The sequence below is a fragment of the Branchiostoma belcheri genome, unplaced genomic scaffold (assembly GCF_001625305.1).
Source record: "Branchiostoma belcheri isolate BF01 breed outbred unplaced genomic scaffold, Haploidv18h27 scaffold143, whole genome shotgun sequence".
Lineage (NCBI taxonomy): Eukaryota > Metazoa > Chordata > Leptocardii > Amphioxiformes > Branchiostomatidae > Branchiostoma > Branchiostoma belcheri.
In genome coordinates this window covers 309524-325554 of record NW_017802858.1, presented here as the reverse complement: position 1 = coordinate 325554, position 16031 = coordinate 309524, and the positions used below count along the sequence as shown (strand labels likewise).

The following is a 16031-nucleotide window of genomic DNA, read 5'->3' as shown; positions in this document are numbered from 1 at the left end:
CGTTTGTTGTTGCACTAAGATGGTTTTTGTTCTCGTACATGTTGGTAACAGCATAGGGTTCAATGTCACCATCATCAGTCACTGTACTGTCTGCATTTCTGGATGTCTGTTGGTAAACATTTGTTGTTGCGCTGTGATAGGCTTTGTTGTCCCTTATGTTTGCAACAGCGTAAGGTTCAATGTCACCATCATCAGTCACTGTACTGTCTGCTTGCATGATGTTTTCAGTGTTTTGCTGTTCTTCTTCACTGTTTCCAGTAGAGTTACATGTACCATCTTCTTCATTTTCCCCTGAGGCTGTGTACATGGCAGGGTTTTCAGCATGGATCGGATCAGATACAGAATATACATCAGCGACCTCTGGGGTGGGGATATCGTTATTATCTGCCATATAATAATGCTCATCTGTGCTTGTATGTTCGACTTCATTGCCAGCTACATACGTAGTGTTCAGCCTGTCTTGTTCTTCACTATTAGGAGCCATATAACAATCCTCATTTGTGCTTGTATGTTCGACTTCATTGCCAGCTACATACGTAGCCTCCAAATTGTCTTGTCCTTGACTACTGGGAGCCATATAATAATGCTCATTTGTGGTTGTACGCTTGACTTCATTGCCAGCTACATACGTAGCCTCCAAATTGTCTTGTCCTTGACTACTGGGAGCCATATAATAATGCTCATTTGTGGTTGTATGTTCGACTTCATTGCCAGCTACATATGTAGCCTCCAACCTGTCTTGTCCTTGACTACTGGGAGAGTTTTGGCCGCATGTTGACATTCTTGTTGGCTCTGCAGTTACAGTAGTGCTTTCTGTGTGTAGCACATTCTGATCAGAGAGTAGATTATCTTCATTTTGTCCTGGGCTTGTCGGCTGCTCTGGGTGGTTTGTATGATAAAACGGATTGTTGGACTGGGACATTTTGAATCTGTTGGCAAAGTCAGAATGGTAAGAAGATCTTACTTGCTATGGTTAGGAGCAGAGTGCTCTCACAGGGCCAGAGACAGGGCCAGGGGAGAGGAGGAGGCTGATACTGGATGCCACTATAGTCCCCGACCCTCAGACATGAGGATGGGACCAGGTGTTGACTCTAAAGGTCCTGGGTTCGAATCCCGGGCAGGGATCCCAAACAGTTGGGAGAAAACCAGATCTGATCCAGCTCTGTATGAGGCAGACTAATTATGGGATTGAGGAGTTTTGATGCTATACATGTTTAATGTACATTTGTACTTAAAAGAAATAAAGAATTTAGTATAATATTTATGTATAGACAGCCCAAGGACACTCCCAGTCCAGCTTCAACTTTCGTTTGTCAGGACTAGAAGCTAGGACCTTGTTATATATATTATATTATCTGTTACAGTACTGCAATAGATTATAATAAAACATGATACTGCAACTTTTAACCAAGGTAAGGCCACACCAATTTAATTTGTTGGTTCTTGGATTCACCTCTTTATTTTTATTCTGATCTGCAAAAAAAATGAAAGATTCCCGTTCTGAATCAGCTCAAAAATGCTCATATTTTGCCCCCAAAAGTTGAGGAAAGTCCTTTTCTTCCTAGTTCCTACAGTTTTTCCATCTATCAATGCAGTGGTTTGATTAAAAGTTCAAAATTCATTGCTTAAATATTAACCCAGCCTTTTGTGTTGACTTCATGGCTCATTTTGTAGCATTTTAGGCTATAATAGGATTCCTCGACTTGTTTTTATTTCTATTTTTTTCGCTTCATATTTTTTATGTTGTCCGAAAAATGCGAAAAATGTCCCAAAGTGTCTTTTTAGTTGTCCCGGCCTAAAGTTTGGTGGTCAGTGGCCGTCGGGACACCATTGATTTTGAGCCGTGTGTATTAGCGTCTAATGAGGTACATTCTTCCAACAAAGAAGACATCAATTTCTGACTCAACACTTACTGTTAAGTGAAGCCTTGAAAACTGCAAATACTGGCAAAACTGGATCCAGTTGTCTTGGAGACTGTTCCTGGCAAAATTTCTGGTCAGGAGAACCAAGTTTTCTCCAGTCGGCTCTGGGAGTGGTGTGGCACTCACAGCTCACTGGTAGACTAATGAGTAGATAAGAACTGCTGGTAGTGTGATGAAACAATATGCACTTATTGAACTTTTTTCTTTCATCTCATCTTATCTTGATGAGTTATGAGTTGACTGGATGTTTATTCATTGTTTTTTTTACCATAAGCCTCCCCCAATTTAATTTCTTGGTCTTCTGACATTTCTTAGCAGAAATTCAGTAGCTACAAATCAAATCAATGTGTAGTACCTCTCCTTGGTGCTGAACTCCTGGTTATACTAAATGCAATTCCTCATTTTTTAATAACAAGAACCAGTAAACTGTATTGATGTGGCCTATTCAAAACTTGTGAAATTTGTGCAATGTGTCATTCCCTGGTCCAGCTGCTATGTTGGGGTGGGATCCTGGCAGCCAATAGGATCATGTTGTTCTGTTATCATACATGTACAAGGATCTTTCATCGTTACCAGGAATTTTACCAAAGATTCATTTTATGTCTAGCTTGTGCCATGTTGGCTCTGAAATGATAGGAATATGGGCAAATTGCTAAGGTAGCTGTTTGGCACAAAATATATGTTTGACAGCAAGTACAAGGTTAAGTATGCAGTGATTTTTCTATTTATGAGATCCAATTTCTCAGCCTTCTGTTTTCTTCTTTCCTGATACTGAAATTTACTTCAGAATGTGAGAGAACCAACAAAATGCAATGGTGTGGCCTTCAGCTAAAAGCCATTTGTTCGTAATAAAATCTGGTCTGTTTCCTAATATTATCTTACCTAGAAAACCTTTAATCAAATAAGTTGGAGGACACAAGTCATACTAGGAGTCAATTTTATTTGTCACATTTCTTGACAAAGTTGGACATCTGAAACTCTACAAAATATTATCCAATGCAAAATTTCCTTATAACATCAAAATATTAGGAAACAGTATCCTTCATACATATCAGAGTCTTTTTCCTCTACTGTACATGTCTGGACTTGCACCCAGACATTGTGTCCTTGGGAAAGGCACTTAACACGCATTTCCCCACTCAGTTAGAGGGTTCCTGGGCCCTACTAGGGTTTGGGTTGGCGTTAGGAAGAGCATCCAGCCGTAAAAATCTAGCTTAAAAAAAAGATTTGTACCTGGTGCAAACACGTCTAACCCCCGGTTGGGGAAAAATGACGTTTAATTCGGTTAACAAAAAAACACATTACAACCAAATCATGTATTCAAAACAGTGCTTCACTGATCATGCTAGCACCCCCTTTCTACATAGGAGGCTGACAGTACATGTATCAAGCAACAAAAAATTGACATATTTCTCAATTAATTTCACAGATAAAGAATTATAGGATAAAAAAAGTTCAAACTGTCTTGTGCTCTGCACTGGTAAATGTACTGGGTATATGCAGGTTTTTACTAATTAGTGTAGGTAAAATTGGATCCGACCGGCCTGGAAACCACATTGGCTCTCTGGGAGCAGGCCTTATAAAGTAGGAAATGTTAATTGTTCTCAGTCATAATGGGGATACCTGTTCACTGATATGTGTATCATAAATGACATAAGGTTGATCCAGAATCAAGTACATTTGTGGGTTCTTGCAGCCAAGACTTATAAGATTGTGACCTGAGCAATGAGTGAAATTCACAACACAATTTCAAGTCAAATCCAATCACATCTACAATGCACATGTAAAGCAGCATCAACTATAACCAACTGGAAAATCTTCTGTATCAAATCCTGACACTTCTCCACCAAAAAACTTTTCTGTGTCATCTTGGTCAGACTCCTTTACATTGGTTTAGTACGGTCTAGTGTCTCATGTCCAGATGACACTTCTCGTCATTGATTAAAGCCTTGATCACTGCTTCATGGCCTGACCAGGGATGCCTGTAGGGGAGGACTGTTTACTCATCTTTGTTCAATCCACAGACTCTCAGCAGGTTTTGGTGTGACTTTTCCCAGTACTTGGACTCCAAGAGCTTCCTCTTGTACTCTGCTGCCTTCTCAAATTCTGCCTCAGAGAATTCCAAGGTGTCCACAATCTCCTTTGCCCATTTTCTTGCATCTTCACCCAGGTCGGACTCATTCACGCTGGTTTCTATGATCCTGCGCCTCATGTCTGCAGGGCATTTCTTCTCCTTGATCAAGTCCATGATCATGTCTGCCAGGCCTGACTTGTCAGAGATGAGTACAGGGATGCCTGCTGCGATGGCCTCCAGACCGATCAGTCCGAACGGCTCGGCGCGGGACGGCATCAGGACCAGGTGGGCCTGCTGCATGTCCTGAGCGATGTCCTCCTGGGTTCCACAAGGCAGCAGAGTGGGTTTGATCCTACCACTGTGCAGGTTTTCCTCCAGGATTCTCTTGCTTGCTTCATAGTCATCTTCATCTATCCCGCGAACACGCAAACTGACGTTTGTAATCTTTGCAACCTCCCCCATGGACCGTGCTACCAGGTCATGGCCTTTCAGCTTGTCCACTTCGGTCACTCTCCCGACAGCCAGCACGACTTTTTCTCCTCCCCCTGGTTGAACAGAGATGGCTTCAAACACTGGGGATGGCCTTGGAAGGAACATCAAGTGTTCTTTTGGTTTGCTTTCTCCAAGTGACTTGTACTTCGCCTCGAAGTGGTCGAAGATCCTTCTTCCCAAAGAGAACACGGCATCTGCATTCTTGGTATCCTCGAGGATGTCTTCCATCTTCTTCCCTGCAGCCATTGCCTTCTTAGTTCCCTTGAATTGCTCTGTCTCTTCTGGTATGTCATGGTTAAAAAGAACTAGTTTCGCCTCTTTGCGGCAATCCCTTTTGATTCTCTTTGCTGCTTTACAAGTGACATCTGAATGACCCACAATGCACTTCAGATTCCGTGGTATGTCTGGGTAACGAGACTCATGGTCGAAGGTCAACATTTCCAAACAAGGCGTTCTTGGGTCTCCTGGTTCTATGGCAGGCAACATCAAATGGATACCATCTTCATCGGCGCACCTCTTGTCTTCTTCAGATGCTTGCACGGCTGTAGCATGAACTGTAGCACCATGCTCTTGCAGAAACAGGGCTACCTGGCGGTTTGTGGTAGACCTACCTCCATGGGACGTGCCGTAGTTATCATTAACCATCAGGACAGACGTGACCTCTGCAATAAAAATGAATGGAGTGTCATAATTATAAGAAGAAAAATTCATTTCGAGTTATGACTGGTAAAATGCAAACAATACTTTCTTAAATGCCAGCCTTCTCAAAAAAATTTAGAGTAGGTGGCTGATAAGAAAAAGTAGCAGGCGAGCCACGAAGTGGCTCGAAGCGAGCTGCGCAGCGGCTCGCAGGGGGGAGGGTACGGGAGGGGGGTGGACCCCCCTCCCGTTGGGGGGGTCCGGGGGCCTCCCCCGGAGGAAATCGTAAAAATTAGACCCCTAAACATCGTTTTTGGTACATTCTGAGCAGCTTTTATGGCAATCTTGTGGCTCCAAAATTTACTGTTCGTGCACAAATAATTCCGGAAAAAGGCTGTATTAAAATTGTTTGCCACTCCGATCGTATTACGCGCGGTCCTTGCGCCCGGCCACAAAATGCAGAAAAATAAAGAAAGCATATTTAAATGTCAATTTGATCGAAAACATAATCATTGGGATGTGAAAAAATGTCACAGTTTCGCTTTTTGGAAGTTTTGTTTCTGTTTTGACGGTTTAATTCTAGCGGGGAGCGATCCATAAATGCCCTATGGAAATTCACCCCGCGTCCCGGTACACTGACTTCCGGGTTCCTTGAACAAGAAAATTACGAGAAAATGGCCAAAAATCGGCGTAGAGAAATATACATCTTCCCGAAAATTCTTTTAATTATGTATTTCTTTAATAGGATGTTGCTTAGTAGTCGTAGAAAAAACGTAGAAAGCAGCGTAAATGTGTCTCTTCTTCACCGGCGAGAGCCTGCCGGCGAGGAAAATCTTCCCGCGCTGCCGGCTGCTGGCCACATCGCTTATCCAATCAGAACGCAGGTCATGTGAGGTGAACCAATCAGAGCGTCGATCGCACGCTGCTACTTACTTATTCATGACAAGATGGCGCCTGAAAGCTCCTGTTTTTGTACAGCGATGTGGAGTGTGCGTGTTTTTATTCCGGCGTTTTGACGCTGATTTTTGGCTAGCCGTGATTAAGCTACAAATGCCACACTAGTGGAGACAACAGATGAGTGATCATTTTACGATCGACAAGAACTTTTGATGAATGAAACAGCTGTGAAATCTCGCTGATGGCGATTTGTTTTTCAAAATTTGTCTCTGTGTATGAAAGATATGAACACGCTTCTATACATGTCTTGATATTTTTTGACGTGATTTGTACTAGTTATTTGTAGCAGGAATGTTACTAGTGCCGGGAGAAGTTGGGAAGGTAGCGGCTTGATAAATTTTCGAGTTTACGAAGCAACGAGTTTACGAAGCAAGTTCCGCCTAGCTCGAGCGATACAGCTCCGCGGATACAACTCGAGCCCCGAACAAGACCCTCCCCCCGTAAAGTTTCGGCCGCTCTGGCCGGCCGCGGGCCGCTCGTAGAAGCAAACGCTGACTCGTGCACTAGAAATCTGCACAGGAGGCTAAGAAAGAAGCAGTTTTCAGATCCAGAAAGCTAGCAGAAATTTGTCTGAAGTTCGTCAGAAGAAATGAGCCGGTGAAGTTTGTGAGAAAATGTAACGGAGCTTACTTGTTTTTCTGAAAATTTAGACGAAAGTAGCCGGCGCAAAAATTTGAAAATTTTGACCAAAGTAGCCGGCGCAAAAATTTGAGTAGGCGGCGATTTTCGCCGGTAGCCGGCTTGTTTTGAGAAGGCTGAATGCCCTATTGATTAATAAGGAGTATTATTATTAAGGACTATATCAGTATAAAGTAATTTATATCAACTGTAACATCTCTCATTAGCTGAAAACCTATTTGGGTTACTGGGTCAATATGCGATTTTCTTAGAATAATTAAAAAAATAATTGTTATAATGATAATATTTCCGGACAAAACATTCTTGATACATTTTTTGACAGTATGCATGACTTCATCCATACCTTGCTTTGGTCGCTTTACCAAGTGTCCACTGTCGCTGGACTTGCCTACATGCCGCGTTTTGGCTTTCCTCTTGCCACCTGTAACCAATATAAGATTGTTAAGCAATATAAGCCATTGTGATGTTATCCATATGATTTCCTTTTCTTGTCTGGCCTACCGTCATACAGAATTATAACTCTCAAGCAGAGACAAAGATAGAAGCATTTGTATCCTGGTACAAAATTATCATGTTATATCTTACCTTTCTTATGTTGTATCTGGGACGCCTTCGTCATGGTGATCACAGTGCCTTCCTTCTGCTGAACCTGACTTGTCCCTCCTTCATCTGTAATGGACATAAGATAAGAATGTTTACAGCTTAAATAAAGACAATTCATGGTTAGTGGGGTGTACAAAGGAGTTCAATTTTCTTTTTGCTCTGTATCATATTTTTCATTATAATACACAAATCACCAGTACAGGAAAACAATAAGCCAATGATCTACCTTCAAAGTGAAAAAACACTGTTGCTGACGGGATCCGGTGCTTGAGACCAGTTGTTTGTGATCCAGACTCAGAAAGTCGTCTGAAATGCACGGCTCCTTGGTACCTGTTTTTGGTTTGGCCCGGATTGTTCAGAATCAGTCCAACAGACCACCTGTTGCAGTCAGCTGGAGGGAACAAGAAGCTGATACCATCTGAGACATCAAGAGGGTCTCCGATGACTTCTTTCCTGTGGTCAAATGTGGCATCTATCATTTCTTCACTGCCCATGACAATGCGTTGTTTGAACGGTGGGAGCGGTCGCATATTCTCAGCTTGGAAAAAGTCATTAGGGTCGTCGTCCTTGTGAACACACATGAGGTGGATGCAGTTGTTGTCTGTTGTTGCCTGGTTTGGGTTTATGATGAGGTACACTTTGTCTTTAGTGTACCCGTTCCAACAAGCCTGGTATGACACAGATGTGGTTGGAGATGTTGGTGTTGATGGAACATTTGACTCTGATGCCTCCCGATTGGCTGTCTCCTCCTGGTTCCCTGGCTTCTCTGCAGTGGAGGTCGAATTTTCTCCGTCTTTGCCACTTTCCTTGGCACCGGCAATCCTGACAAATCAAACAAGACAAGGAGAAATGTAATTGAGGAAATCAACAATAAATCAGTATATGTAATTGCCTAAAATATGTGAGATAATTAATCTATCATGCAAGCCCAGTGCATTACCCGGAAAAGTGTCTCGTTGTGAATGTGACTGCGTCCTCTGTCTCTTGAAACTCTGTCCTTAGCAACGACCACTTCGGAGGATTTGATTTCCTCTCCATCAGGACAGTCTTATCTGTGCTGCAGTCTCTCTTCTTCCATGCCCATGGCAGTGTGACGCTCACGGGCTGTAAGAAGTCCTCCTCCTTTTCCTGGTGCACGGTCAGTACCGGGGTCACAGCTGAGAAAGCCTTTGTTAAGGCGTCATCAATGGGGAGCATTTCGACCTGTAAGAATACAATAAAAGAGGAAGTGGCAAAAGTCATTCTTGGTGGATTTTGGGTGAAAGTTCATGTTTCACAGCTGCTCATTTCACAAGCAACATGAGTCATCGTGCTTCATGTGTATATGGGCATATGTTGGAGCAAAAACAGAAGCTGCATAATTGTCTCTAAGCTACACATAGGATGGCATGTGACACAAATGAACTGCAAAGCAAAGAAAGTAGATATGACTTTACCTCCAAGGACAGGGACCTTTCTGTCCTGACGCATCCTTTTGGAAAGGATATGGTCACACCATCCTCCTCAATCGTGCAGCCTTCTTCTGTGATTCTGTACGTGTGCAGCACAACAGAAGACGACGCCTGTAGGAACAAATTGGGATTCTTTACAATGACGAAAAGAGATTCGACGCGCCTGTCTTGGTCCACAAGAACATATGATTACAAAGTATTGCAACTGACATTGCATTGTATCATCATCAATGAACGCACCTTTCTCAGGATTTCTGCAGACACAAGACTGATTTTGGTATTGGACAGTGGTTCTTCAGCCATTGGTACTTCTGTTGATGTCATATCCAACATCCCTGTACAGCGCCTGCCGAGCATCTCTAGCAAACGCTCTCTGGTTCCATCAGGGTACGCAAAGACCGGAAAGACCAGGTTCTTGTCCTGTACGCAGAATTCGTACCCGAGCGTGGACCAGTGCCTGCTGTGGTCCTGTGGTGTGATGATCGGTACAACCATTCTGACATTCTGCTGGAGGAGATGATGCAAGAGTTTGTCTGTGATGGTTTCTCCTGGTTCGATGAAGTCTTCAGACACCGTTACACCGTACCTGCTGGAGGACTGGACTAACTGTTTCAACAGTGGCTGGACGAGCTCGTCATTGTAGTCTCCGACGTGTAGGAGGACAATCTCGTCCCCTAGAAATAAACATAAAATAATCATTGTGGGGGGGGGGGAGAGGATTCAAATTACAGCAAAAGAATTCAACGATGTTTTTAAAGTACCTCTCTCTTCTTTGAGGAACATAGGTGAATACATGTAGGTGTAGGAACATACTAGGAACATGAATATTTTAATGTGTCAGACAAAAGGGGGGAGATAAATCAGAAGCTTCAAACTACAGCCAGGGAAAACGTACCTCTCTCTTCTCTGGAGAACATGGGTGCTCTCTCAGGCAGACAAACTTCCACGGACGCTCCCAGCAAGCGACGGCACATGTCTCCGGACCTGTTGACGGTAGCAACCAACTCTTTGAACCTGCTGACGGATGTGAGCTCGTGTCTGATCCAATCACACTGCGCCAGACTCAGCCCTCTGCAGGTCTCCATACAGTCCAGGACAGGACCGATCGTGTGGACTGCATCAAGGTTCAGCGTGGGCTCTATCATCACGGGCCCAGAACCACCTGAGTTCTCTGCATGTGCAACATATTCTCATTAGTAACAATTAAAAACACTGTCTTAAGAAGATGAGCTTGACAAAATCAGACATCTGAACAAATTTACCTGCACAGGTCGTTCTCTGATCACGGCTACCACCCATCCAGACATCGATGAAGTCTTCTGGAAATCTGAGATTAAAAATCAGTTTGTCACACAATGTGCACAATGATAGGAAAATACAAGGGGAGTGAACACCAGGCACCCTCTTATGCGTTTCCACCAAACAAACATGCAAGAAGAATGTGCTAGTCAAATGAAAGGGTTCACTGAAAAAAAGTGAAAATGTAACTGGTCTTACCGACTGGATCCTGTTGCCGTTTCTTGCCAAATGTCAGAGAGCGGGTAGAATTCTGGTGTTTCGGTTTCTTCTCCTGACTCCTCCCCGAAGCACCAGTCATACTGGATGGACGGGATCCACTTCTCCTTGATCTCGAAGAGACAACTGCTGAGGAACTTTCTAACAGGAAGGGCCTGTGTGAACACTGGCTGGTCTTCAGCCGACAGAAGCTCCACCTTCAGGTAGTGCTTCACTTTGGTTACCACAAACTGTTGCTTTACATCGTTGGTAGGGAAGCGGCCGCAGCCGGCAAACACGTGGGACTCTTCAATACCGAACCTGCGCACACAGATGGCCTGTAGACGGTAGAACATGCCGCTTGGCAGGAACATGTTGTCGAATACGACATACAGAGGACGCCGGCCTCTCCTCATGTCCCCAGGATACAAGGTGCTGTCGTCAGGCTTTGCGGACAGGAGAGAAGGTACGAAGTAGATCTCTTCTTTCTCAGGATCACCCGAAGTGTCATCAAGCCCACCAATTGGTGTGGCATTGCAGAGGAGGTAGTACTTTTCCATCAGTCTCTTCAGGAAGTCCTTGTGTTCGAGTAGGAATGGTTTCTGCATCTTCTGATCTGCTTTGGTCCAGATGATTGTCAACAGCCTGTCACTGAGGATGCCTTCGGTCTCCAGCCTCCTCCACATCTTGGCAACCTCCCCATCCGTGATCCTGTCCTGTTGGTACTCCGGGACGGTGATGATGGTCTTGAAGACGTCAATCATCACCTGGGATCGAAGGGTCACGTGGTCACGAAGAATGGGTTCATTGATGAAGATGATGTCACCAAGGTCGTGCAGGAAGGTCAAAATGTCGGCAACATGGCTGTTGTCTGTGATGCCCACGTCGCTCCGGGCCAGATCGACGACATCTTGGAAACGGCAGAATGGGACGTCATCTCTCCTCTTGTCCATCAGTTTGGACTTCAGATGAAGCCAAGTCATCGGCACCTCCTGACCCATGAACCACAGACCCTTCGCTACCTCACGGAGGTATTCTCGGAGCTCGTCAATGTCGCTGTTGTCCTTGTCGAAGTTGTCAATGACAAATATCTTTGGTAAGACGTGTTTACCGGCGGCCTTACCACTGATGTGATCAAGTATGTCTTTCTTATACTCCTCAATGTCCGACTGAAATCAAAGAGCACAAAGTTAAGGACATCAAAGTGACAATTTGAGAATTTCAAAACAAGTCAAGGCTGATCCTTTCAGCCATGGATATTTAATACATGTTTAAGGGCAAAGACAAGCTTGAGGACTATTTGTAGACTTAAAAAAGGATCCTCCATACCTCGCTGACCCTGCCCTTGTGCGTGAGGACCAAGACGACAGGCGGCTCTCCTGTCTGCTCCCGCCCGTGCACCAGGGTGTGTGTGCGGATGGAGTTCAGCCAGTGGTCCAAGTAGTCTGGAAAGGTACATTCAGTAAATTATTTTGTGCTAAAATTTCTGGTATAAAATATTTCTCAGTGTTTCATTTTACATGTACAATTGCAATATGTGCTATTGTTAAGTTCACAAAATACCAAATTGTCATAAAATTGGATGATGTTCTGGATATTTGTTGATCAAGCCAAAAGTATGTCAACACGTGAGTCTACAATAAGAGATGTACACACCTCTTCCAGTTACGAGGTTGTCCGCTGAAGCCTTGTAGTCCAGATCAGGAACTGGATCGGACAGCTTCTGCTCCAGTGACATGACCAGGATGTAGATCCCGCGGTACGTGAAGAAGCACTGGTGCGAGCCGTAGTACGCGGCCTGGCCACCGAAGTCCCAGAGGGAGATACGCGGGTGTTCGGCTGTTCCAAGCTGCTCCTCGGTCACGCCACTTTGGAGTCGCTCCTTGGCTTTTTTAATGACATCATCCGGAATGTCTTGTGTCTGTCGTGACATAGTCATGGTCACACTTTCTGCTCTCCCTGAAACGAAAGATTTGTGTTGTTTACTTGAATAGTGTACCTGAACTAAGAAACTTTACCTCTGCCATTCATTCTTTGGGATCTTCTGACTTTTCTGTAGGGACTACCTACTAATTAGCCATTGGTTTTCCCTTGGGCTCTAAGACCTGTATTTAAAACAAAGAACAGTCTGACGTAAAGCAAATTCTCTACATCTTATATTATGTGCATTTCTAACTGGTGAAAACATAGCATACATTTCCCACCTTCTTTCTCATCTTTTTTCTTCAGTTTTGGTGTCTCTTGCCTTTGTGTCGGGGTATGCTTTTCCATCGATCTCTCTTGCTGCATTTGCAAAGGCTGCTTCCTTGTTGTTTTTTGTGCTTTTCCTGGGTCTTCTATGAATACAAGTAAATCTGTGAGATATCACTGTCCCTCCATCCAATACGAATGATGACGTAAAAGCGGTATAAAGACGTCAATTCTCTTGTTCTGTGTGACAGTACATTCTAGATTAATGAATGAAACTTTTATGCTCTTTTATTCCTTGGCTCTAACCATCATTGTTCTGACCGGATGTGTTGCTTGTCCTGTACATGTGTATATCATGTCCATTGATATGTAATTAGTGATATTGAATACCTGTAGTTTTTTTCCTGACTGCTCCTTGGGTTTGTGACGATGTCTGAGGGCGTGGGTTGTTCCGTTCTTGTTGTTTTTCAGCTAAGTGTTCTGCCATGGTTTCCTTGAATTCATCTGGCTCCTCTGTAAGCAAAAGACATCATACGTCATTTTGATCCATTGTTACAATTGAGGACAGTTTGACAATTTCTTTTTCGACAATTTTCGAGTTCTATTCTTTCAATTATAGTTTTCAAGAACATGACTGTTTGTAAAACATCACAATAACGAGTATGTATTATTTATGTATAGCTAACACTGCATAGAAAGTTGTAACAAATGATCATAGTTTTCTTTTAGTACCTCTTGCCTTCCACCAAGTATTGGTCTTCACACTGGGTATGATCTCGATGCCATCTGTTATCGGTTCGTTCACCACAGCCTTCTCTCCTGTCAGCCTCCTGACGACACACGTCTTCCCGGACCTGAACTGACCAACCACGAGCCCGCGCACGCAGTGCACTGGTCGCACCCCCTGGCGGCAGGCCTGGGAGTACAGCTGCTGCATCCCAGGACCCCGCAGCTGTATTTCTAGTGGGACGCTGCTCTCTCCTGGATGAGAAGAACCATTTACCCGACATTATCACTCTACTTCTTGTATACATACATACAGCCGACATCTGATTAGATAGATATTAATCTTGATAGAACGACCTACAGGGTCAGTATTTTACAGCTAAAATAGTTAGGTGTTGTACCTTACCCTTCTTTGCAGATATCTCTAAGTGACATTGGGAATGCTTGGGACACTAATCATCTTTGGCTGAATTTACAACAAATTTTAAGTTATAACTTATTTGCAAACTGCTCCTTTGCAAATTACATTAGAAAGGACTTTGATGAGTGATACAAATTTTAAACCAACAGGTAAAGCTAAGGATACCTCAATTTCAGTTTTCAAGATACCAGCAGGCAAACAGAAAAACACACTCTATTGCACCTACATTTAACAAATGCTAAACCTAATCACTGAATATCAGAGATGCCTGTCATTGACTGCCTGGTGTTTTTTTGTTAATCCCTGTATTTTCCAATCATTCATTTTTCTTAATATGTTGCAAAACGAATTCTACTGAACAGGAATAACACAGAAGGCAAGGAGACTGTACCAGGACGCTCAGCTCCATCTTGACTTGTTGACTTCTGGCTGCCTTGTAGTTTTTCCACCTCAGCTTTCAACGATTGGTTTTCCTCCATCAGCTGTGCCAGCTTGTCCTCCTGATGCCCCTCACCAGAAGACCCTCCGGCTGCCAGGCGCTTGGCTGGTGGCCCGCCTGATGTATCTGCCGGCCGCTTAACTGGCTGGGTCTGTAAAACCAAGCAATGGAATGTTATAGCAATATATGTACTAGGTAGATATAGAAAAATATGGTGAATTGTACACACCAAAGCCAACTTGGTGCCAATACCTTAACCCTTTCTGCCTCCTTTGCCAGACGGTCCATGCCAAATTCACTCAGCTCCTGCTGAAGCTTGTCCATGGATGCTTCTCTGTCTGTCTCAATCCACTTCAACAGCACGTAGTTGGCCTGGAACCTTGGTGTTTGGGTCTTTGTAGCCTGACAGACAGTAGAAGGGTAAAAATGCAATGACGCAAGGATTGTTGTGTTTTGTAGAAAGAATAACACTTACCGACTAGTAGTCAAATGTTATCAGAACCAAAATATTTACTTGGATAGTGCTCAGCTCATCTGCAGAAAGCCCAAGTGCTCCGGCCAGATCCTCCACCTCGTCTTTGGTCACGTTTTGTGAGAAATGGGAAAAGAGCTTCCTCAGCTCTTTATCTGTAATAGATGAAACATTGACATTATTTGTGATATATAACTGCAATTTTACAGTTCAATTTTTGCCTGCATTAAGAAAAGTATCCAGTATAGAGTGGATATCTTTTGATATTAAGCAAAATGAATGATCTGTGATAAAAAATCATATCATGTACACCCACACAGACTGTTTACACACAGTGCAATCTTCATGTTTTTTGGTTACCTTTTCTCTTGACCTTATCGATATTGAGGCACACAAAATGGACCTACAAATGCTGCCAGTAGCACATGGTATTTAAATTTTAGGTATTTACATCGCATCTTTCTTATTGATAGATAAATTTATCAAATTCTTATCTTGCCTTTCCCCTCGGTACATACCTTCCTTTTTCCTTCTGAGGAAGTCCATGATGGTGGCTGTGCCTTTCTCACAGACATCAGGAGGGGGATATGTCAGGGGGTTTCTTGAGATGTCCATGTCCACAAGTTGGGCCATTCGGCTCAGATTCAGGGGAAGATGGGAAATCCTGTTATATGACAAGTAGAGCTGCCTGATGTTGGACAGGTTCATGATTTGTTCAGGAACTGATGTGAATCTGTTTCCAGCAATGTTTAGCTCCAACAGTTCTGACAGTTCTCCAACACCATCCGGCAGTGACTCCAGGCCACTCTCCTGAAGATCTAAGACTTGTAGGTTCTTCAGTCTGCTTATGTCTTCAGGTACAAGTGAAGGTTTGCCCTCCCCAGCCCAGTTCCCCATGTGTAGCGTGTTTAGACCCTCCAGCTGCAGCACCTGTCTGGGGAACTCATCAAACTGACAATTATCAATATCAAGCCTCGTCAGTCCTGTGAGCTGAGATATCTTGTCAGGGAGACACTTGAGGGGGTTGTCTCCCACGCTCAAGATCTGAAGTTGAAGAAGTGAACAGACTTCCTCTGGTATCTCTTTGAATACATTATTCCGGATGTAGAGATACCTAAGTTGTTTTAACCTGGAGAATCCATCAGGCAATGTCTCCAACTTGTTGTATGACAAGTCAATGTACTGTAGGTTACATGTAGGTAGAGTGGTGATTGCCTGGGGCAGTTGTGTCAGCAGGTTGTTGTTAAGTTCAAGCCTCTGAAGCTTCTGTAGTTGCCCTATCTCCTCAGGTATGCTCTTCAGCCTGTTGTTAGACAGGACAAGACGTTGAACATCTCTGTTGTCAAACACCTCGGCTGGCACGGAGGTCAGTCCTTTGTCACGGAGGTCGATAGTGAGCAAGTCATCCACCACTTTAGGTTGGAGAGCTGAGAAGACAGTAAAAAAAGTTTGCAATGAGCATTTTTGTTGACATGGATGTAGAAATCTGCCAATGTGTTCTGGTGTATGTAT

At 43.7% G+C, this 16031-nt stretch overlaps 2 protein-coding genes across 2 annotated transcripts in view; both read right to left on the bottom strand.

Moving 5' to 3' along the window:
• Positions 1 to 3501: 3501 nt before the first annotated feature.
• On the bottom strand, positions 3502 to 13439 carry LOC109464919. The gene is made up of 14 exons (XM_019762029.1): positions 13194 to 13439; positions 12852 to 12974; positions 12476 to 12607; positions 11928 to 12230; positions 11601 to 11716; positions 10275 to 11440; positions 10040 to 10104; positions 9673 to 9948; positions 9018 to 9451; positions 8763 to 8888; positions 8267 to 8529; positions 7553 to 8148; positions 7309 to 7392; positions 3502 to 5150 (listed from the first exon to the last, which is right to left on the bottom strand). The coding sequence occupies exons 1-14, from the start codon at positions 13396 to 13398 to the stop codon at positions 3922 to 3924; spliced, it is 5118 nt and encodes a 1705-aa protein (XP_019617588.1). The 5' UTR covers positions 13399 to 13439; the 3' UTR covers positions 3502 to 3921.
• Positions 13440 to 13639: 200 nt separating this feature from the next.
• LOC109464894 (leucine-rich repeat and death domain-containing protein 1-like) overlaps positions 13640 to 16031 on the bottom strand; it is a 5157-nt gene continuing 2765 nt past the window's right edge. The window contains exons 7-11 of the mRNA XM_019761989.1: positions 15038 to 15946; positions 14562 to 14674; positions 14300 to 14449; positions 14000 to 14198; positions 13640 to 13653 (exon numbers count right to left, since the gene is read on the bottom strand). Of these exons, the coding sequence (XP_019617548.1) occupies positions 13640 to 13653; positions 14000 to 14198; positions 14300 to 14449; positions 14562 to 14674; positions 15038 to 15946 (1385 nt within the window). The remainder of the gene's footprint in view (positions 13654 to 13999; positions 14199 to 14299; positions 14450 to 14561; positions 14675 to 15037; positions 15947 to 16031) is intronic.

Bases quoted from the DNA above. Each gene is read 5' to 3' on its own strand.
- LOC109464919 (XM_019762029.1), bottom strand. From the start codon at position 13,398: ATGCAGCAGCTGTACTCCCAGGCCTGCCGCCAGGGGGTGCGACCAGTG. The intron at 11,441-11,600 runs GTATGGAGGATC...CTTTGATTTCAG, and splicing joins ACAAGGGCAGGGTCAGCGAG to TCGGACATTGAGGAGTATAA. The intron at 8,889-9,017 runs GTGCGTTCATTG...TTGTTCCTACAG, and splicing joins CTGCAGAAATCCTGAGAAAG to GCGTCGTCTTCTGTTGTGCT.